At 43.1% G+C, this 23,593-nt stretch overlaps 1 protein-coding gene across 1 annotated transcript; it reads right to left on the minus strand.

Moving 5' to 3' along the window:
* Positions 1 to 547: 547 nt before the first annotated feature.
* Positions 548 to 23,229, minus strand: pdcd6 (programmed cell death 6). Its single transcript, XM_012856282.3, has 6 exons — positions 22,944 to 23,229; positions 18,155 to 18,216; positions 6,163 to 6,207; positions 4,651 to 4,809; positions 3,967 to 4,076; positions 548 to 1,381 (listed from the first exon to the last, which is right to left on the minus strand). The coding sequence occupies exons 1-6, from the start codon at positions 23,024 to 23,026 to the stop codon at positions 1,283 to 1,285; spliced, it is 558 nt and encodes a 185-aa protein (XP_012711736.1). The 5' UTR covers positions 23,027 to 23,229; the 3' UTR covers positions 548 to 1,282.
* Positions 23,230 to 23,593: the final 364 nt, after the last annotated feature.

Consider the following 23,593-nt stretch of genomic DNA (forward strand, 5'->3'; position numbering starts at 1 on the left):
AAAATATATTGCAGGTACTCTGTTATCTTGTTGTGGAGATTCAATGCAATTATTCCATTAAAAAAAATTAAAAATTGCTAAAAGCATCATTTATATCTGAATTCAAATTCATTAGTTTATTTTCAACCAAGGTTATTAAGAGCCATTGTGCAAGAGCCAAAGCACGGCGTGAGGCCCCTGGTCAGATCAGATAAAATCCCAAATAAATATTTTAGGTTGGAATTTGAGAAAATGTGAGGAAAAAAAAGCAGTGTGTACACTTTCTCATGGTACTGTAACTTCAGGATCAATGCAGAACTTTTTCAGTTTCAGCTATTTTAATCTGCTGCCTCTAAAGTTGTTTAAACCATCTCCACTTCCTCCAGCTGTAGGCCTACCACCACCTACAGGCAACAGACATCCCAACATTCACAGTATTTAAGTAAAAGGGACAGAAACTGTCATCTGACATATTTTACTACATTTTATGTGGATTGTTTACTTCTTAATATGTATTCCATTTACATTGCAGTTTCATTTATGCCCTATAAATAAGGAGTGCAAATCCCAACATTGGATGACCTTTAATAAAAGATTTTTCGTCATTTAGCTTTTTGCACATTTTAAGGCATCATGCACAGAAAGAAAAAAAAAAGCGAAATTAAAGATATTATGCTTACCCTCTACCAAAAAAATATGCTCTAGCAATTAAATATTTGCTGTTAAAAATATGTTCATACAAATATGGCATGTAAGCTGGCATGTCAGTGAACCTCGAAGCAGAGCATCACCTGCTTTCACAGTTTTTGTAAACATGGCTTTGAGCAAAGAGGGCAGAGGACAAGTCAAAAGAAAGGAACGGCATGCTTCGATACGGGCCTTAATTTCCCTGAAAAGCATGCAAATTATATTTACAGTGCATCGTTTTATTTAACAGAAATATTTTTTTTTTCTTCCAACCTCTTGAGTTTAAAACATTAAAAATGTGTCGACATGAACAGACAGACTAACAGATAAGACAGATGTGTCCATAATTGTCCCTAACCCACAGGCCCCAGCATGGACTTCTTCAAAACGTGTCAACAAAACACTACAACATTTTTTTTTTCTAACCACACATAAAGCACTTTGTTTTTCTTGCTTTAAGATTATTCCTTTCAGATTCAACTGCCCAGCCCGGGCTGAGACTAGATTAAAAATAAAAAAAAAACATTGTAGTGTCTTCTATGGCAGACGTCCAGAGGGTGCCGGGAGCTTTGGCACAGTTGTGTCCAGTTGTGCTCTTCTGTGGCCTTCATGTGCGTTATACCACGTTAAAGACCATGGAAAGATACTGTTCATAAGAAACTTGGATCCAGCCGTCCTGGTCTGTGTCGTACCGCCGGAAGACGTCGGTCAACCTCTGTGGGAAATGACACAACAGCGACGTTAAGAGAGCTGAAATGATCGGCTGCAGTAAGTAAATCACATTAGTCACTTACACATTTATCCCAAAAACAGCACCATCTAAAAGGGGCACATTATTCAATACGTGCTGCACCCATACTGCAGGGGCCAGCCCAAGAACCAGTGGCTCCACCAGGGGGTGGCCAGGGGTGGCCATGGCCCCCACAGGCCATGTCCTGGCCACCCCACAAGCCAGTGTAAATTGTAGTAGCATAAGTTTAGCATTTAATCTGATTATGCACACCCAGCAAGGCAGCCACTCTTCTTGACCTTCTATCACACTTTGATTTGTATCTGCCAGTATCTACTTTCCCATAGTAGCTGTTTTGTTTTGCGATAAATTAATAAATGTACACCTAATTCCAAAAATAATTACACAATAACAAGGAATTGTTGTTCAACTCAAACTGTTAACTGTACTGTTATTGGTCTATGCATATTAGATCAATAGTAACATAAAAAAAATCAAAACAATAAACCAAAAGATGTTAGTAGGCATTTAATTAAGTCTCTTTAAAATAGTTTTCTACAGGCAGTGTTACTACAACAGTAAAATAAAATCCTGAAATTATGGCTTTTAGTTTAAGTGTGCCACCCCAAGCTTTTAAATGGCCCCATCTGGCCACCCCTATGAAAGGTTGGTTCCTGGGTCTGCATTTGTGATTGGTTGGAAGGATGTAATGAAGTAATATTAACTTACATGATAGGCTAGAATGCATAAGGAAGGATGACTGTTCTTTTATTGAACTTCTTATTGACCTTTTTTTTTCTATCATTGATATACGTCTATCGATCAATATATATTATTAAATTATCATCCAGCCCTACTAGCAGCTGTGATAAAGATGTGTCCAAAGCCTTCAGATAAATTCACATTTTATTGTAGCAACATAATCAAACCCTGTTTAAGCCCAGCCTTTGATTTCAGTGCATTTATGCAGCTGAGAGAAAATCCTATTTTAGCTGCACCTGAACGTTTGCATACCAGGTTCCGCCTCATGTTCTGCCCTCTACACGCTCAGATTCAACCATAAACAATCAATGCAAAGCACCCCATGAATGTTAACGTGTATTTAGATGAGTCAGCTGATCATGGTCATCTATGGCAACCACAGAGAAAAGACTGAAAGACTTCCACAGAAAGGTGTTTATTAAATGAGTAAATTAGAGGTAAAACTGATGTTTTTATTGATCAATATGGGGAGCAGCTTCTCACGCTGCATTACAAATCTGTCCAAAGCGCTGCCATGAATGAAAAGTGGAGCCAGAATATCCTGAGAACATTTGGTGACGATCTGCATGATGGAGCGCCATGTTTGAAGTTGCTGACAGATCATAAAGTTGACATTTTGGCAGAGCTGCCATGAAATGAAGAAAAAATACAGCAAGAATCAGTCATTGTCAGTCAGGGTTTTGGACCAGAACACCATATTCCTCATGTCAGTTGCAGAGGATGTTGCTCCTTCCTTTATGGAGACTGAAGCTAAGCAACTAAAGTGAACATCCTTACCAGCTATTAAAGTCATATAAGAACGTCTGATGAAATGAGACATTCACACCTCTGGGGGAAAAACAATAGAAATGTAAAAGTGATGGTGACACGTCACCATGGTGATCATCGGGGAGAGGAATGTGATGGTTAAAAGCACCAATAAAATGTTGACTTTTATCTAAGATTGAAGATGACTTATGGGCCACTTTTTTATTTATTTGACAGGTCCTTATAAATAGTTTTGTGTCACAAACATGAATAACACTGGGGATTTGAATGCTAATCATAAACACGACTGATGATTAAAGTCTGATATGGAGTGAAGCTGAACGTATGAAGGGAATCGTCATGCATCGCGACTCTAATTGACCGCTTCACCATCTTCACCTCCAGTCTCCAAAACAAACGTACGCATGGATCAGAGTTGCTGTGAGGACCGTTTTCCCGCTTTTTACTTAGCGTGGAAAGTGACGCTGGTTTCAGGCCCCGGTTTGTGCGATAGCTTATTAAACGAGACCGCTGGTGTCTCACAGAGGTCTGAGAGTCTTTGGAGGAGAGCCATTCTTACAGGCTCTCCATCATGCTTTAAGGAGCACATTTCTAGAAGTTCATCCATTATTTTAAACATGTTCTCTTGTCCTTTCAAAACTCAATAATGAGGTAGACAGTTAACTTCAACAAGCTATATATAAAAACTGCTTTAATCATATCAATAAAACCTGTAAGGGTAGCCGGTGGCACCAGTAGTTCGCTGTAACAAGAGAAACAACTTGTTAATCTATCTTTTACACGTCTTTACCCGGGGAGACAATAAAAGTGGAGAGCACCGCTATGTTTACAGGAAGACTTAAAGGTCACATCACTGAAAGGCTGTTTCTGCTTTTTCACTGACGAAACACAATAAAGCCAACTGGGAAAATGAAGCAAAGCCATTTTAGTACCTAGACGGTTGAAGAGGGACTGAAAACTTTTTTGCCAGCGGATCATTTGTTAGGAGGCATCGTCACAACGGTAAGGCAGTGGTTTTGTTTTGATTCTCCTTCTGTTACCTGTAGCACAATACAGCACTGGATGAAGTCGTCAAAGGCCACCTGTCCCTTCCTCTGCCGGTCAAACTTCTCGATCAGAGTGCCGTAGAACTGGTCCGACAGACGATAGCCTGCACACAACAAACAATGATACACTAGCGATGTTTCATAGGCAACAGTTTAATGTCTAATTTAAAAAAAAAAAAAAACATGACAGATTTACAGGTTATACAGGCCAGGTAATCAACCTGGACGTCAGTCGTGCCCCAGCGACACGTGGGACTGACGACTAAGCAGGAAATCTCTCCCAGTGGGTTCACTGTAATGTTTTAACTAAACTGTGGCAAATCAGACCGGCTGAAGCAGACTGAATGTTTTTATAGAGAAATCTTAACCATCACTCCCATTTAAACCGACAGTTTAGAGAAACAGGTAAAAGGTTTTAGGTTTGTTTAAACTTGCCACTAATGCTTAAGCTGAATATAAATGTTTGATCTAAATGCAGAGATGAATGATTAACAGGAAATGCAGCAAGTAAAGAATTACCCAGACAAGTGGCAAGGTTAAACTGCGGTTAAGTCCTGCACCCCCCCGCCCCCCCTCCTGGTACGCCGCTCCTCGTACACCGGGACAGGGAGTCCGCCGCTTGTAGCCCTCCACCACGGCCAACATGTGAGAACTATAAAAGCATACTTTTCTGCTCACCGAATCCGGTCAGTGCTTGTTTGAGCTCGTTCCTGTCGATGAAGCCCGAGTTGTCCCTGTCGTAGGTCCTGAAGATGTTCTGCCAGTCCGTGATGTACTTCCACACCCCGGCGAACTCGTTGAAGTTTACGCCACCTTTGTTTTCCCTGTCAAACATGGCTGAGGGAGGGAAGCAGGTACATTTTAGTGACTTCTCTTTTTTCCCCATTGTCTTCCACACACTTGCCCAGTCCCCTGCATCGCTCCTCAGGGCCCACTGTCCTTTATGGTTCTGATGTATCCCTGTTGCAGTAGGTCTGATCCAAATGATTGCATCGCCTCGTCAACAAGCCATCGACTTCTACAGAAGCCTGTTAATGATTGATTTTAAAATCGAGTGTGTGGCAACAGGAAAAATACCTAAACCATGCAGGACGGTGGGGCCTGAGGACCAGGGATGGGGAAAATACAGTAAAAATGCATGGTGACTTTTTCTTAATTTTTTTTTTTTTTTTGCATTTCTTTAACAAATATCAAATTACTAGAATGCACAAATAATAGTCAGTTGATTCTTCCACCTGAGCTGTGGAGCTCTGCAGCTCATCCAGAGCTATTACTGCTCTCTTGGCTAATGCCAGGCCTTTTAGTTTAGGCGGACGGACACCACTTGCTATTTATTGATACGGTGGCTTCTGGAGGCAACTGACTGTATTGGATTACCATTAGAGCTATGAAGGAACAGGGTCAGAATAGAAACATCTGCCACGAGCTGTCAGATTTCAGTAGTAAACCATCTTCAAAAGGATATTTGCCTCTTTGTTTTGATCGGTCAGATAAAATCCTGAAAATTACGTTGATGGTTGTGGGTTTAATGTGACAAAATAAAAATGAAAAGGCTCAAATGGTGTGACTCCTTTGAAATGAGAGACCAGGCCATTTTAGACACTCGCACCTCCTGCCACATAAGTTACAAAGAAATAAAACAGCTCAGAGCACCAATATTCGGTTTCTTCGCGCTCATGCGGATCAATCCAATTACCCCCCCAACAAAGGGAGTGTTATCGCATGATGTGCCTCTCGCTGCAAGGCTATAAAACAATGGATTTACTGCGCTTGGTACAGACGGGAGGAAAGAGACTTACAGGGATTTACTCTTAAAGCTACAACACATCAGGAGACGAGGAGTCTGCAGAATGATTTTAAAAAGCAAAACAAACAAAAAAAAAAAAGCTTCCTGTGTGCCATAGTACAGTCGAGTGTGTTAAAAAGACACTGCAGAGCTAAAAGTTTGTAACCTGAGCTCCACATTCTGACAAATCAATATCTGGAGTCTGAGCCAGCATTCCTGTTCTGGCTGCAGACGCTGCTCTTGGCTCCTCTCATTGGGAGCGATAGGTTCCCACACAAAAGATAAGTCTGTTTGCGCGCTGGCGACTTAATGACTTAATCTGGTCGCCATGGCGCGGGGACAGATAAACAAAATCAAACAGTCTCGGCAGAAAAAGGGCAGCAGTGTAAGAGATGGGCACTTACAGATGATGGAGCGGACGGTCACCGGGTTGAAGGGGGTCCACGTGCCTGGCGATCAAAAAGGCAAAGCGTTCACAATCTGAACAAAATATGTCCAACGACAATAGAGACGCAGATAAAGAAACTGCGATGAAAGAAAAGGGGAACAACATGTGTGCTAAGACGACAAACACATGAAGGAAATGACGCAGCTAATGTGGAGATTACAGGTTAACTTTGAGATCATCTTCAAAACTATTTATTTCCTCTCTCTGCTCTCAAAGGACAAGCTTCAGTAGCTTTCTTCTGACTTCGAGGTTCTCACCAAACTCCAGCAATGCAGTCTAACTGGTTTTTGGTCATGTCATTGTCTTATGAAAAGATATGATGAGGATAATGTTTAATATACTGTACATCGGTCTAATTTATGCTCTGGCTGCCCTTACTGCCGGTCTCCACTTGTTCTTTCTGCATAAACCAACTATTTGCACATATGTGAATCATAAAACAGCACGTTAATGACGGACACAGGCTGAGGGAATGAAAATGGAAGCAGTACACAAGTACCTTAAAGGTGCATTTTTTATTCTGGCCAGCAGGGGGAGATGGTGAGAAAATTTAATGTTAAAACAATGTAAAACAAGAAAACAAACAGAAGTAAAATAAAACTAAACTAAATAAAATTAAAATTAAATAAAATCTTGGTTAGTATTATGTGGGAAGATTATTCTCTGGTGGGTTTTATCTGGGTGTTAACCTTTAAAGTTTATATCTACTATAAGATGCCAGAAGAAAAAAACAGTCGTGCTTGGTTTTGCAAATGATTTCAGAATTTAATAAATGAAGTTGGCTTTATGCATTTTAGACCTGAGCCAGGAGAAATGGGTCAATCTTGGACACAAAAAGGCTTGCCTGAAACATAAGGACCAATGAAAAAAAAAAAAAATCAACGCCAACCAAACCTTGAAACAAAAAGAAATATGCACACAAATTTTTATTTTTAATATATATATATATATATATATATATATATATATATATATATATATATATATATATATAAAAATTAGAGACAATCAGCTGATTTCCCTTGATTGGTTCTGATCGAAAAGGCAAACGCATTTAAAAATATGTTCTTTGATGCACTTTTTAGTTTAATAAAAATCAGATCAAGGGGAAAAAATAAATCAACTTCCTCTCCTCTTCAAAGAACAAGCCAACAAAAGTCACATCAGCCAGGAAACCCCTGATCAGAGCGTCTGATTGCTTCAGATTCCTCTGCTACCTTTATCCTGCTGTACCGCCTCATGTTTTGTTAAGAAAGCAGTAAAGAGACTAAAATCAACCAATAATCTAACCACTGCCCCTGAAACTGTCCAGGCAGAAGAAGAAAAGAGGAGAGAGCGTTCATCGATTGACCGCCACAAACCGTGGAGTACAGCAAGGAGGAAACAAATCAACAGAGAAAACTCCGAGATGAAAAGCACCATTAAGCCCTTTCACACCTCTCCACCAAATCTGTTATTTTTTACTCTAGGGGTCCATCTTCAATCACAGAAAACAAAACTGCCAGGTCTCAAGTCCCTGCAACTTGAAAGGGGCTGTAAAAGCCTGCTGAGTCACCTCATGTCTCTGTGGCAGGGCAGCGGCAGGAACAAGGAGAGGAGAGGAGAGTTTGGGAAGAAGCAGCAGAAAAGAAGAAAGCAGAAAGGATAACAAAAAGATAAACGCAAAAAAGGAACAACGAGTTATTAGCAATTCTTATAGTGGATGGAAGCTGCTCGTTTTATTTTGCTGACCTTAGCGTGCTGCTAAAGATTTTACCCGCAAACCCTGAAATGCTTTTAGAGAAATCTAACGCTGCTCCTGCGTCAGCACTAAGCTGGTCTGCAGTGAGTGGTAGCAGAGGATGAATGAAAAGAAGAAAGCTAAATCAAACATCCACCTTCATTTGATCTGAAATAGGAATAAAATAAAAAGTCAGATGGGATTTAGGGAGTAGGGTGAGATTTGGGGATGCTGAAAGGCTTCATGTACTCCAGGAAAGACGCGTCATTTCTTCCCTGTCTCTGTGTTTTGTTTTATTGATGAGAACGGCTGTGAAGGTCTGAGGAGAGCGCTGCTCTGGGACCGGCCCTGAGGCGCCCACTGACACCGGCTTCTGGGCCAGAATCTCAATGTTTCTGTTCATCTGTTAGACTGCTGAGAAAAAGCTACACCCAAATTGTTGTCTTTCCAATTTTAATTCACAAAATCTCTCGCAGGATCATAAAAAAAGAAATCTATTTTTCTCTGTATGTTTGGAAAACATCATACTCAGCAGTATTGATTAACAGTTAAGTCTGTAATTTTGGATTGAAATAGAAAATAAGCCGTTTTATGGGCCGTGCCAGCTGTTTCCCACCGACGACATCACTTAAAAGGTCAGAAATGAAGTTAAAGCACCTTGTTCCACATGTTCAGATACATGAAACAAGAGAAGAAACTCAAGGTAAAACAGCCTCTTTGCTAACTTTTGGTTTTTAATATAAGATTTACATTAATAGGATTGCTTGTTAACTTTTCTCTATAGGAATATTTAGAAGGACGAGTAAGCGGAGCATCTAAGATTATTAGTATACCAAGATAAGATTTTTCAGCCTTAATTTTTTGTTGTCAAATTAAGATCACATTATAAGAATTTATTTATTTTAAGGCATTTTACTCCTCTTTATCAGAGGTGCCAACAATTATGGAGGAAGCTATAGGCATACTGGTACAAAACAAGGCTAAAGACCGACAAAACACAATAGAGCTTTAGAAATGCACTGTAATCGAACTGAAACTATTTTGAGACAATATTGAGCAGTAACGTTGGATTAATTTACTGAGCACAAACTAGAAGCAGAACTGAATATGCTGCAGATACCACACACCAGCTCAGCAGGTAGTTTTATGCATGATATCATGGCTGCTCTTGGACTGGGTGTGCACATACAGCCCTAACTATACAACAACTTAGTGATTTCGCAAAGAGCCTAAAACATGAAACGTGGATGTAAAAATGCCATTTGAGGTTTTTAGAGAAGTCAGTGGAACAAAAAAAGAAGAAGAAGAAGAAAAAAAAAAATTCTCTCTAGTTGCTTTTCCCTCCACATAATATCAAACGTGGTATCGATTAAGCTGTTTTTCTAGGTATTCAAACGGTGGCATAAATAGAGCTGAGCGTGAGAAAGAGGAAGAAATCTTGTGCCAAACCACTACCAGTCATCATGAGATCCGCTTAGCATGACTTAATTATCTGGGTAGGAAAAGTCGCCGTCCAGTTTCTGGCCTGAAAATTAAATACCAAGGTTTCAAAACTGCAAAAACCTTTCCACTTTTTCATGAGACAGAAGAAAAAGTGCTGGAGAGAGCAGCATTTTCTCTGGCGCAGCGTAAAGTGACGCAGCGCAGCCCCTCCCCCACCTGCTGCTTAGCGCTGCTGGTCGGCTAACTGAAAGAAGGCTACCAACGTTACGCTTGTGTTAAAGAAAGCCAAATTTAGTCCTGCTATAAGCAGCATGTCATGATGACATTAGGCAGCCCACACAGGCTGCCTACCAGAGCAGATAACCAGCTGTTATCAGCTTGCTTTAATTGTGTTATTCAACTAACAACAGAGCAACAAATGGGTGTAATCATACTACAAAAAGTTCAAAGTACTAATCAATTTAGCGAGCCTTTATTTTGTATTTTCGATTAAGTCCCCACAGAATATCAAGCCCTAAACAGCAATAACATATATATTTATGCATAGTAATCACTATATTATTGCAGAATGTGTAAAAACAATTGTTGCCGTTATGTTTTAAATACAAGTAATTAATCATATTATAAATTATGTGTAAATTTCTTGCTGCCATGAAAAAAAAAAAAAAAAGAGAATTTTATCAGCTCATAGCAGCTCATTCCTATGCAGGACTTAATCTGAGATTTGGTTCTTTTTGGTTGTCGCTAGTTTAAAAGTTAAAAGACGGACGTCAACCTTGTTCCAGTGATACGGCCGTCAAAAAATGTCCAAAAGGCGACGCACGAAACAAGCTGTGACCTTTCCGGCCCACAGAGTCGAGTACACCAACGTCTCACAGCAGGAGCTAGCTGTGAGGTCACCGATGTTTGCCAGATAGACTGCAGCCCGGCCCGGCTTCAGCGCGCAGCAGTGTGTCCCTCTCTAACGGGAAGCCGGGACAATCCTCCCTCTGTCCCGTCCACACACTGTCCTCTCTGACCGGCCAACCACACCGCCGGCAGTGAGGTGGCGAGAGGCCGGGAGAAGGAACGTAGGAGGTGAAGAAAGAGGCAGCCTGGTGGAAAAACAGAGTGCTCTGCCCGCAAGTGTGTACACAAACACATAACGGCCCTGATGGCGCTCAGTGAGACGCTTGTTCTTACACATTTTGCATAAGCAACCACACATTGATGCACACTTTTCCAAACAGAGCTTATATGTTGAGCTTTAGACCTCATAAAGTTATTATAGAACACACGTATGGCTGCGAGAGGGGAAAAGATACAAATCAGGTGTCAAATAAAGGCAAGTGAACAAACATCATTAACAAATCAGTCTCTGCAGCATAAGATCGCGGGTAAATAACTGTTAAAGAACGTCCCTTACAGGATTTTATTAAGCTCTAAGAAGCGATCAGATTAACCGCACAACGTCAAAACTGCACAATGTCGGTGAGCTTCATTGACAAAAACTGCTCTAAAAGACAAATCTCAACAGGTAATTTTCCTTTTCCATTAGAGATGGGTCCCAATTTTTTTACATTTAAAGTATTTAAATATCTGGTGAAACAGAAATTTCCATTGTTTATATGACGACTGTTTTTACCTTTTTGTTTACCCTCAACATGTAGTTGCATGTCGCAAACAACACTACCACAAGGTGGCAGTAATGTGCAAAGTAATTTTTGGACAGCTGCAATTTTAGCCACAATTCATGTCGCAAATCAATTAATTAATTCTCTATATCGCTTAACTTTTTTTCTATAAATTAGTAAATAAGAAATAGGAAACAGTCTGTCCATTAGCAACATCATTTCTAAATATTAAATCAGTTATTAGTTAGTGCTTGAGTACTCTTCTTACCAAATACTTTTTTACTCTTAGTTCAGTAATTTTTTTGGTATTTACTTTTACTTAAGTAAAAATATACTGAAGTAGTGCTAATCTTGAGCACAATCTTTGGCTACTCTAGCCAAACCGTGATGGAGAGACTGTATTGGCTGCTGCAGCTCCCTGCCTGCCAATGGGATGTCACTTCGCTGCTTTGTCCCGTCTGTTTCGGCTGAATAAATTCCTTTGCATGATGTTGAAGTTTGTGAAGCAGAAATAGTTTCCTGTATGTTTAGCGCTCACACCAAGTTAAAACTACACTGAAAAACATTAATGAAAGTCATCAATGAGAAAACATGCTAGCAATAGCTTAGCACTTCAGCTAACTGCTCCACAGGAGCGTTTAAGGCTTGTAGCTGTAAAACAGATACCACTCTGTCTGGTCAGTGAGTTAAGTGGCACACAATACCAATGCTAGCCCATGATACTGACGACATGCTGGGTGCTGTACAAGCCATTGGTTTTATTTCCTTTAATGAAGCATCTGACTCTGTCAGCTAATGCTAACTTTTAATGACTCATTGGGTTTTCATTGGGACATAGAAGTTCTGAAAATTTACAGAGAGGAGCTGGTCCAGCATTTACTATGCAACAATAATTGCAACTAGTTTATTCAATAATAAGTCATGGGTTTTTCCTAAGCTTCTATCTGATGGAGAAATATTGGAAAATTCCCACACTGACATCCCAAGATGCCATCCATGGCTTCATTCTAGCATGGCGAAACATCGTGAGGAACACCTATTATTCAACAGATTACTGTACATTTACTTGTTAGATAGCAAAGACAACTTTTATGGCCTTCTGTATAATCTCTCAACAGGAAGTTACTGAAGTCCAGGTTAAGACACAAAAATGCTTCAAAACAGCCCTAAACTGCACAGCTGAACTTCTCCTTTTACCAAAGTTTGTGGGTTCACACCGTGTTTTAATACCCGTCTACCAACCTGTTACACGGGCCTGATTCTAAAATCCAGAAACAGGCAAGCAGCACTGGATGATGCCTGCATGCTGATCAACAAATTGATTCTTCCTAAATCTGAGTCACCCAACAACAGTAACGATCAGCAGCGGTCAGCTGACCAACAGCTCAGTGTGTTTTTGTGCTTTATCTTAGTCATGATTGCAGGACATATATTACAACACTCTCAAAGAATCCACCCGTCCATAACAAACCTGGTGCCTCACATCATTAGCTAGAATAATGACAGAGCCAAACTGTCTGCCTGAGGCTTCCTATTTCTCCGTCAACATGACTCAAAAGAGTGTAAAGGTCTGTGCACATGACAGTGATCCATTAAAAACAGGAATGTTTTTCTTTTCAGTAAACACATCGACATGAAAACGTTTCATCTGAGATCGTTGTGCACAACACACTGGTAGAAAAACAGATACCTGTAGTTATAGCTCCTAGCTCCTTGACCTTTCATGAGGTCAACAGTAAGAACTAAACATCACAAGGTTCTTATGGTAAATTGCCTTATATTTCAGACTATAAGTCACTTTTTTTTCATAGTTTGGCCAGTCCTGTGTCTCATAGTCAGGTGCGACTTATATATTATACAAATTTAAATGGTAATTCATACTGAACAGCATGAACCAAGGAGTAAACATTACCGTCTATAGCCACAAGAGGGCTCGCTATAGGCTTGTGAAAACTATATCCTGCTCCTGTACCACTTAAAAATTTATTAGAACATTAATTCATAGACAACAAATATTGAATACATGTCTATATGTTGTTTCACTGTTTCAGTATGCATTCACGCAGGGGAATTTTGTGTGGTGCAGTTCGAATGGCCCACACCGCAACAGAACCCTGTTATAGGGCTGTCCATGAAGCTAATAACAGTTAGCGCTAGCTTAAGGGTCTGTTGTCTGGTCGGGTTACAATTTTGCTTTATAATCCGTGTTGTACAGTTATCTTAGCACATATCAAAGTTATGCTCATCGTCTAATTTCAGCGGGATTTTGACAACTTTCAGCGCCATTCATTCTCCCAGGTATGTTCAATTTTATTCAGCTGGTTGTGGTTGAAGCTGTGTAATTTAATAAGTTGTCTTACCACAATAAATGTCAGCTTCCTTCCACAGCTACCGTATTTTAAAAAGTTACAGGCTCCTGTTGCTCTCTCCTTCCTTACTGACTGCACTATTCAGACAGCACTTATCGTGGCGACCGCTGACGCACTTCCACTTTGGCTAAAGAGTCCTTACACGAAATTGGCAGTCGAAAGGAGCCCGTGTTTAAAAAGGCATCCCTAATTCAATTCAATTCAGTGTGTTTATAAAGCCCCAATTAACAACACGTTATCTCAAGGTCATTTGCAAAGTCAATTCAATCGAATCACACAGAGCTTCTAAGTACATACATTACAACTGATCCTAGTTATTAAACAATGTAGTCAAAAACCACCACTAGATTAAAAAAAAATAAAAACCACAATGGCATGGACTCAAATGTTTATATAAACAAATGACCAAGTTCTACTTTTGTTACAGGTCACTTGAAATTATAAAACCCAAGGTGGTTTTATAGAACAAGGAAACACCTTGGTGGTTTCCATCTGTTCATCTGATCATTTGCTCTGTCAAAACCTCCAGAAGACTTAGAAGATTAAAGCCCAAACAAGCGTCTGGATCAGACAGAAAGATCAAACAGACCAACAAACTGTCAGACAGTGTGTGTCTAACCAGGTAGTCAGCAGCACAGGAGCACCACAGGGGTGTGTACTCACACTTCCTTTTCACTCTTTACACCTCAGACGTCCAATAGGAGACAGCCTCCTGTCATCTGCAGAAACACTCAGATGACTCTGCAGTCACTGGGTGTTTCTGCAGATGAACAAAAAGCCGAATACAGATGGGTGGTGGACCGTTTTGTGGCACGGTGTGGAACTAAAGCACTCGTCTCATCCTGGGAGAAGAAGTGGAGGTGGTGGAGGAGAACAAATACCTCCATGTTCACCTAACCAACAGAACGGACGGGAGATGTAACTGTGATGCTGTCTACAAGAAGAGACAGAGCAGACTGTACTTCCTGAGGAGGCTTAGGTCCTTCAGGGTTTGCAGATAAAACATGAGATACACCAGCATTTTTTTTGCCTTTGGGATTAATAAAATATTTGGAACTGAATTGAATTTCTACTATTGAATGTGCGAGGGACTGTCCGGCAGATTGCATTTTTCTGTGTACACCACAATGGCGACAGGAAGTGTTTCTGAAACCGTCCACCCTGGAAACCGTTTTCAGAGAAAACGTGCATCGTCTGGGTGTGGACAAACAGTAGAAACGCTAACTAAAAAAAAAAAAAAAAAAACACTGTCGTGTGCATAGATGTAAGGATTGCTGATCAAGCCCTTCATGGAGCGCCGTTCAGCCAGCTCTGCCTGTCAGCCGCTTTCTCACAAGGCTGTTCCTACGCAGTTAAATTAAAGAAGACAGTAAATCTGAGGGCATGATGGGAAGTTGGTCTGATATCTGCTCTCTGCTGTGCAAACGGAGGCCAACACAGAGAGGGGAAAAAACAAACTGGCACAACACATACATTTTAGTGGGACAGGGCCAATCGCAGTCTCAATAGGGAGGACATTCTGTCACAACCTGGACTGAGAGGGAAGAGAGGAGAAAGGACACAGAGAGACAGAGGGACGATAAAAAAGCAGAAAAATATGAATTGTTAAGAAATAGAGATGCACCAACCAGACACTTTCAGGCTGACTTTGTAAATCTCTGACCTGATCTGGGTTAAAAAAGACCTTTACCATAACTGATATTTAGAAAACAAATTAGCAATATTTCCGAATCCTACGTTTCCCATAAAAGGCAGAATTGGACTCTTCAGAAAAATTAAAAAAGGAGCAACTTTGCTTAAAAAAAATACTTTTTAAGCTTCCTGTTATCTACTAAAGTCAAACTAACCAATCTTGTGCTTTCTCTCTAACTCGATTTTTAAACACCTTAGACTGAAAATAGCTACAGTAACTGAGTAGCAAAAGGGTCGGGGCGCCATAAAAAGCTGCCAATACCGCTCAGCATCCGGTTACCTGGTGCATCCTTAGAAAGAAAAAGGGGGAAATTTGAGGTGGGGACAGTTTGACAGATCGTCCTGAGGGACAGGAAAGGATGTTTAAAACGCATTCATCAGTTTATAAAGGCGTTACATAAGGTCTGCTACTTATTAGTTGGTTGGATTTGACTAAATACCATTAGAACGCATTCCTTCAACCTCAAATGCTTCAAAAACAGACAAAAAAAACAGAATCCCTACCAACGGGAAGAGGAAGGACCGGGTCTGATTTCGGATCAAACAATTTCAGATAAAAAGACAAACGCTACAGAGTTTAATTGGTACATAAAACTGTTTGATCAGCATTTACAGAGCCACAACTCACGACCCCGGCCTGGCGGCTTCAGAGAGCTCGCTGCAGGACGGGACGCGGTGCTGCGTGTGTTCAGCTTCGTTGGCTCCGTTTCCATATCACAAAGAAAGTAATGAACTGGCAGAGTCTGGAGCGGGAAGCCTGCCGCTCACTCTGCGGACACACAGCAAGGTGCACGCTCAGCACCCACGGCGCTGAGGCTCGCATGCACACACACACACGCACACACACACCATGTCTTCAAAAAGAAAAAACACTGAACCTCTGCAAAAGAAAAACATAAGGATATCTTTTTGATAAATAACACCAGCCGGTGCATTCATGCACAAACACTAATCAGTATGCCGAGCGAGAGCCTCTGCACAGTCTGATAAAACCTCCTTTCACTGCTCCTGCTGCTACTGGATTCAACACCCCCCCCCCCACACCAACACTAAGCTTTTCTTCCAATAGGGGACAAACTGAACTTTAAGGAGGCCTAATCTGTTCAAAAGTCTTACAAAATTCAGATATAAGCCCCTTAAAAAGACCTCTATTGATGAAACAAAGCAAACCTTTGGCCGGGTTTCCACATGAATCAGACTCCAAAGTTTAGGTGAGGAGGAGGTGGGGAGCAGCGACGTGTGGCATAAATAAAACACGCACTTTACCAGCCTGCAGTGGTGAAGCCTCTGCTCTCAGAGGCAAGCTAACTCGGTTTGTTTGCCAACAGCGTTCATCATTCCTCCAGCACTGGTCTGAGGAGCGATGAAACGCCCAGCGTGGCTCTCTGGTCCTGAGGAGCGCTCACGCCGGCCTCCTGCAGCCGCTGCAGGCTGAATCTAACGCCATGTCTGCTGGCTTTAAACACAACAAGTGCTGCACCTCAGCCTTTTAAGCACCACAAACTGAAAGGTTACATTTAAATTCACAACGCACTTTGAGTAGTTGTTTTCCATTTAAAAGAGAACCGTGTTTTGATAATGATAGTTTAGTTCACAACTTTAGAAACATCGCCTACTTAAACTCAGTTGGACGGACAAGAAGTGCTCTGCTTTTGGGCGAGAGGACGCAGCGTTTTTACCCAGGTTCCCCTGCAGGGGGACAAGCGGCATCTGGTAAAATGCAGAACCTCACAGGTGTCCTGCCTCAGGACGGGAGACACAGACTTCAAACTTTATCACCATATTTTGTGCTATTTAATGGAAGAAATGTGACGATAAAACCATATTTACAACATCTTTAGGATATTTCTTTAGGTAAGCGATCAAAGCACAAAAAAAAAAACTTTATCAGGTCAAGTTAAATACAGAAGTGGGATTTTTACCTCTAATCTGCACACACTGACTGCATTTTATAATATATAAATATATGGGTATTTATTGATGCTGTCATGGATTCAATAGCGTAAAAAAGGAAAATAATCCCAACAATACTGTCAGTTTTGGGGGTTTTCAGGAACCATTAATTGAAATGTATTGTTCCCCCTATAGAACCAAAATGCCTTCGTCCTGCTCGTAGTAATTCTTTGTCAAATACACAGCGATAAACAACGAGGGCTAAGGATCAGGACAATGAGCCAAACTACACCAGCAAGTCCACCTCTGCATGGCTCCAAAATAAAACTTAAATAAGACGACTTAATCAAAGTCTGAATTTAAATCCGACTGAGATGCTGTGAGACGAACTGAAGCGTTCATGCTTGAAAGCCCTCTGACGTGGCCGAATTAAACGGTCTGTGGAGCCAAACTCCTCCACAGCAATCTAAGAGTTGCAGCTTGAAGCGCAATTACAGACATTTAATGAAATCATCATTGGGAAAAAAGATTAAAAAAAAGCTTCCTTCCCCCCACCTGCATTTGCTCAGACGTTTGCTAACAACGGAGTAAGAAATCATTTGTGTGAACTGGGAAGGGTACGAAATGGAGGAGGCTCGGGACGAAACGGCAACACGATGCTCCAGAACAGGTTTGCAACACGGCGAAGGGGTAATGATGGAGATACCGGAGGTCTGGTTCAATGGAGCGGCTACAAGGGAGGGAAAAAAGGGGACAGGAGAGGAAAGCAGCTCTAGAGGTGAGAACACGGGTAGACTGGCACAGCTAACTCCTCACAGCCAGAAACAACCAGACACTGGGAAGTCATTGGCTTGAAATAAATGCAGGCCATCAAATAGTTACACACATTGCACCATTTCTCCTGCTCCTGACTTCATTTTCATTGCAAAAGGTTTTTTTGAAGCCTCTACCAACTCTGTTTTAATCTCCAGCTTTGTCCCCCCCCTGAGCTCCTGTCATTTCTACCAGAACGTATCGAGGCGTTTCCTTTCAAGCGACACTTGTAAACTCTCATCTGCTTGTCTTTTGTCCTAAAAATAAAGTAGCTGATTTTATTCAATCCACCTCCAACCCAGGGATAAAAATACCGCCCCCCCGCTCCCTTGTCCGTCCCTACAGCTCGACGGCAGCTTCGTTCTGGGAGCGGCAGAGATTTGAAGCGGGAGGGTCGATACGTACCGTTGGACAGGGCCTGCTGAAGCTCCGAATCTGAAATGACCCCACTCCGGTCTTTGTCCACCCTTTGGAGAAAAAGAGAGGAAAAACACAAATTACTTTAGAACCTCTTCACACCCACAGACGAGATAAGGCGACGGCAGCGGGCGCCGGGCCCTCGCCTGTTCCCAGCAGCCTACAGGAATGGACGGAGCTCTCCGATGGGGATAAACAGAACTAAAAATAAGTTAAATGTTCTTAAAATTAGTGTATTTGTCCTTGATTTGAGCAGGTAAATAAACTGATCTGCCAATGGAATGAGTATTTTTGCACTTAAAATTCGGGCTGGGCGATATGGATTAAAAAATAAATCTCCGATTTTATCATACAAAATCCGATTAATCGATTTTTTCCTCCTTTTTGTTTCTTAAAAAGAAATTATTTTAAAACCTTGCTTTTTATGTCAAGCATTTTGTCAGGGAGTTGACCTGAATTCAAAGTGCAACTAAAAACAAGCTGTGAAACATGCTTGTAAAACAAGATGGCAGCCGTGCCCTTATAAAGAATGAAAATATAACAAAACATTTGCTGCTGGTGGTATTACACATTGAGCTAAGAACAGGCTTCACTGCACTTGTGAACATCAAACTAAGTTTAAAAAAAAGTAAATAAGTAAATGAAGTACCTCGTATTATGGTAAAAAAAAGTTTCCACTTAACAATATTTTGACAATATATTTGCCTAAACATATATTCAGCATCACGTGCTGTTCTCTTCATGGAAACCCAATGAGTGTATTGGCAAAATAAAATCCAGATTTTCCAAAAATGAAATCTTAAAGAATTGTAAATTCGAATTGATCGATTAAATCGATTTATCGCCCAGCCCTACTTAAAATAGGAACAACTCATCTCCATCATTTTATTTCAAGTCCAGGATGTCTAATTATCTTATTTTAGGGGTCAAAATACTCATTCCATTGGCAGATAATCTTATTTACCTGCTCAAATCTATATATACACTAACTTTAAGAACATTTTACTTATTTTTAGATCCGTTTTTGCAGTACTTGTGTGTTCATAGCTGAGGGAGACAGGGCAGACAGGCTCGGAGCGTCTGAGCTGATCCTTGGAAAGCACAGCCAGACTGACTGCTGACGGGCCACTACTGGAGCTACGGACGCGGCGGCAGCCTTCAGGAATCCCAGACAGTAAGAGTTTTCCAGGTAAAGACAGAAAGCAAAAGTGAAAGTGTGCGCAGAGGAACTCGCTGCTTTAAACAACTTGTTGGGTCTCAACAACTCAAGTGGTATTCTCTGGGTTTGTGACCCGTTTTTCTCAAGTTTCAAGGTTTCAGTCCCTTTTCCACCCATTATTTAAACAAAGGAGGGAAAAACTGCAGAGTGAACTCACGCCAGATGCTCCTAAAGTGGTAAACCAGCAGTAAATGGACTGAACCAGCCGCACCGCCCACCTGACCACCCGGCTGCACTCACGGGCATCCGTACGCCGCTACGCAGCTCCACGGGCAACAAGTAGCCAGAATCTAACCCACATCCTTTTCATTGAACAGGACGGCTCCTCTTCCAGTCCACGGTGCACACAGTAAAAACAAATCTTACACAACAGGTTTCCCAGCATGCTTTGGAGCAGGTACCGCCACGCCGGGTGAGTCTTTCCTGCGTGACGCGGAGTCACGAGGGCGGATAATGACACGCACCACGGCTTCACACTTGTAATGGAGTTTAGTCAGACATCCAGTGACTCAGTGGTTCCTTAGCAACCCTGCAGGCCCGACCTGTTGACGCAGCGCTCCCTCAGTAAACATACCAGCAGAGGCGAGGGGGAGAGGACGGGAAACCCCTCTCTACACACACACACACACACACACACACACACACACACACACACACACAGTCCAGGGCCCAGCCCAGCGCTGACTGGAGCGCTGAGGTTTCTGCTCCCCAGCTGTGGCTGTAGAGAAGCTTCCTGAAGCCTACGTGGCCCGTCTTCACAGCCATCAGCTATAGGTTCATGTGCAGCTTGGCTTAGGAAAACAAACACCAAGCTGCTCGGTCAGCTCGGTGGAATCAGAGAAGGAAAAAAAAACACACACACGTCTCTGCAGGTCGGAGTAAAAGAAAGTTTTGTCACGGTGGAGGCAAAGAGCGGTTTGGTCGGTGCATGCAGAGGAGGCCCCCGTCCTTTCCCAAACACCCGGCTGATTTAGTCAAAGAGTGCGATTGTGTGTGTGTGTGTGTGTGTGTGTGTGTGTGTTAGGTACGTTGTGTTTTCTGCACACCTCCCATCTCGGCAGCTCACTCTGCCTGAGGCAAAGTGACCTCGTAATTCAGGGAAGGGTGAAGAAAAAAAAGGAATTGAAAAAGCGTCATTAAATCTCCCTCCTTCCTTCCCCGCAGAACAGGCACCATCTGGACTCTCCGTCGGCCGCCGCTGTCAAACGCACAGCCTGAACCCAACGAGCCGGAGTCAGAGCGGGGCGATAAGCAAACGGACAAAACCTAGAGTCAGCCGGTTCTGCTCGCAATTTTCCCCCCCGCCGTTTCACTTTTTCCTATGAGGCAACGTGGATGGAATATGGTGTGAGGGACAACGCCCTCCCTGCTTTCCACATAAAAGCTCCGGAAAAAAAAGAAAAAAAAAAAACAGAGGAGTGACGGCAGCAGGGGGAGAAACAGCTAAACCTCTCAAATCTCAAATCGTGCTGCGTTTACAGGAGCCGATCGGTTTAAGGGAACCGACGAGAGGACTGAAAGGCCGTGTGGAAATATTTTAGCCATACCATCATCAAAAGCAGGCAAAAAAACGGAGAGATGACTCACGCTGCATTACTTCATCCGTTAGAAGTAGAACTGTAGGGTCGCTTTTCAAATGCAAAACCCTAAACCATGAATGAAGCCTGTAGATCTTATCGTAACACGAACAACCAACAGAGCTGTTAACGTGGCATGCTGTGAATTACTACCTTAATGGGAGCGACAGGTCTGCACTTAACGGCTGACCAAAAACGTCCTCGTGCAACGAGCGAGAAGTCTGACGGCCTCCTTTCAGCCAGCTGTCCAGCAGTGCGCAGCAACAGGTGGGGGAGGGGCGACGGTGCCAAACTACTGATCACAACCAGGAATCTTTGCGGACGACTTCATCTTTCCTATGATGAAGGTTCAGACGGCTGCAGCCTTATTCTGCCAGGAGCCTGGCGGTATGCAGCAACAGGTGGGGGAGGGGCAGGACTACTTTGCTCTGGAGAAGCATTTCCTCATTTTGCCCTTCCTTGTCAGCCAAGGAAACGTCCTTACTCCGGGGCACCCTCTGTGGCGTCTCATTTCGATTCAGCCAAACAGAAGAAGAAGAAGTGAAAGACAAGAGACAACGCCACACAGCGGCTCTTGGACAGGTAGGCGTGTCTGCGGGACACACAGACCGGGAGGCGACGTGTGGCTCAACTACGCTCTGATGACCCGGGGCCACACGACAGGAAGGGAAGTCCAACGCCGCTCTGCCAGACGGTGACCTCCGACCTGCGGACGAGGCATGTGGGAGAGAGGCCTGACCTGTACGCACCCATGCCGTTGTGTGACATTTACTCTCCTTATGACTTCTGCTATTAAAACTGTAATGGGGGGGGGGGGGGGGGGGCGCTTCTATGACAAGCCTAAAAACAGGCTCATAACAACTTTCCTGTCAAAACTCGCCACAGGGTCACGTTTCCAAGGTACCAAGTCATTTCTTTAGAGTCGACACAAAGGTTCACTCTGAATTCTTGGCCGATGCGTCTACAGCGGTCAGGATTTTAATTATAAAACAAGAAAAAAAACACAAACTGTAACTTAGACAATAGGTTAGGCAACAAAAGTACAAATGTTTCACTCTCTGCTTCCTTCGTGAGGCGTTTCGCCAGCCTGGAAAACACCGAATCCAAGCGGCAGGCTTCCCCAGAGCAGAGAAGGAATCCTGTGAAGCTGACAGGAGTCCGTAAAATGAGACAGAGACAGCAGGGAAGAGACACCCAGAAGCAGGAGCACACCTCCCACCACCGCACTATTACTCTGAAGTTCTGCTCCACGCATGAATAATTTGCCAGGGCTGGTTCAAACACCCCCCCCTAAAACGCCTGCGGCATTCCAGTCGTGTTGGAAGCAAATCCTCTGCAGTCTTACGTAACTCCAATTATCACCAGGGGCCAAGGCCACATCAACACGGCCCTGATTGCCTGCCACTACGGCTGCCTCAGCTGCTGACACACATTCCTGCCTGACTGGAGAGAAAGCCAGGGCCACAGGGGCCCCCATCACAGAGCCTCTCTCTCTAATCTTTACACACACGCATCCTCCATGAATCACGTGATTTACAACTGGCACTGATTTATTACTCAGGTATGTTTAGTCAGAATAAAGTTGCAGGTGGAGGTGGAGGGGTGGGGGGGGCTTCAAGGACTCCTGGAGGTCCTTCAAAGCCCTGCCTGGAGAGGTCCTGCTGCAGATGATTGCAGGTGAAGTTAACAGGGGGCGCTTGGAGTGTGATCAGGCACAGCCGCAGGCGCGCGCTGCTGCAGCGGCGGCGGCGCTTCCTCCGTCATGTCACGGATTTCCCCTGCGGACCTCAACCAGCGACCGCACGGCTGCAGACGTGACGGCAGAGCAGAGAGGGTGAACGAAGCGCAGTGAGAGAGGAAACATTCAGCGGGACCAGTCCGCCTTCTCTTCCTCCTCTGACAGCAGCGAACCGGGGGGAGAGAGAGAAAGAGAGAGAGAGAGAGACGGGGCGAGACAGGCAGCGGAACCAGCCGCACTCACCTCTGGAAGATATTCCACAGGAAGCTCTGGTCCGGCGGAGCGTTGCTTTGCGGGGCGGTTCTGTACGGGCTGTGGTACGCCATCTTAACGAGGAGGGTGGGGGGAAAGAAAGCTAGGTCACAATAGCAACTAAAAAATAATAATAATAATTTAGCAGAAACCACAGCAAGCCGAGCTCAGACACGCTTTCCGCTGCAGTAGTTTCTCTTCTCGCCAGCCGCTTCTGTCAGACTTCAGCGCTGCTGCCCGCGCGCCGCTCCCCGCGCAGAGGCGTGGCCAAAGCAGCCGGCGCTGCCCATAGGCGGAGTGACGTCACACCGCCCTTCCCTTTCAGCCGAGCAAAAATAGAAAACCATCAATTGGCTGTCTGTCTGCAGACGGTTCTGCTTGGCAAAAAAAAGTTAAAGAGCGAGATGAAACATGGTTGGAATCATCACCTTCATGTTGTAGAGATATTTGATGCTGTAGTAGTATAGTAGTAGTAGTGGCAGTAGTAGTAGTAGTAGTAGTAGTGGCAGTAGTAGTAGTAGTAGTAGTGGTGGTAGTAGGCCTACTTGGTAGTAAAATGATAATTCAGTTTGTTATTAGAAACACGAGGTACTAAACAATGACTGACAGGTAGATCTCACACTGGCCTACATCTATTTGAG

This window comes from Fundulus heteroclitus, chromosome 21 (genome assembly GCF_011125445.2).
Source record: "Fundulus heteroclitus isolate FHET01 chromosome 21, MU-UCD_Fhet_4.1, whole genome shotgun sequence".
In the NCBI taxonomy this organism is placed as follows: Eukaryota; Metazoa; Chordata; class Actinopteri; order Cyprinodontiformes; family Fundulidae; genus Fundulus; species Fundulus heteroclitus.

Bases quoted from the DNA above. Each gene is read 5' to 3' on its own strand.
- pdcd6 (XM_012856282.3), bottom strand. From the start codon at position 23,026: ATGGCGTACCACAGCCCGTACAGAACCGCCCCGCAAAGCAACGCTCCG. The intron at 6,208-18,154 runs GTACGTATCGAC...TTTGATCGCCAG, and splicing joins TCAGCAGGCCCTGTCCAACG to GCACGTGGACCCCCTTCAAC. The intron at 4,810-6,162 runs GTAAGTGCCCAT...TCCCTCCCTCAG, and splicing joins GACCGTCCGCTCCATCATCT to CCATGTTTGACAGGGAAAAC.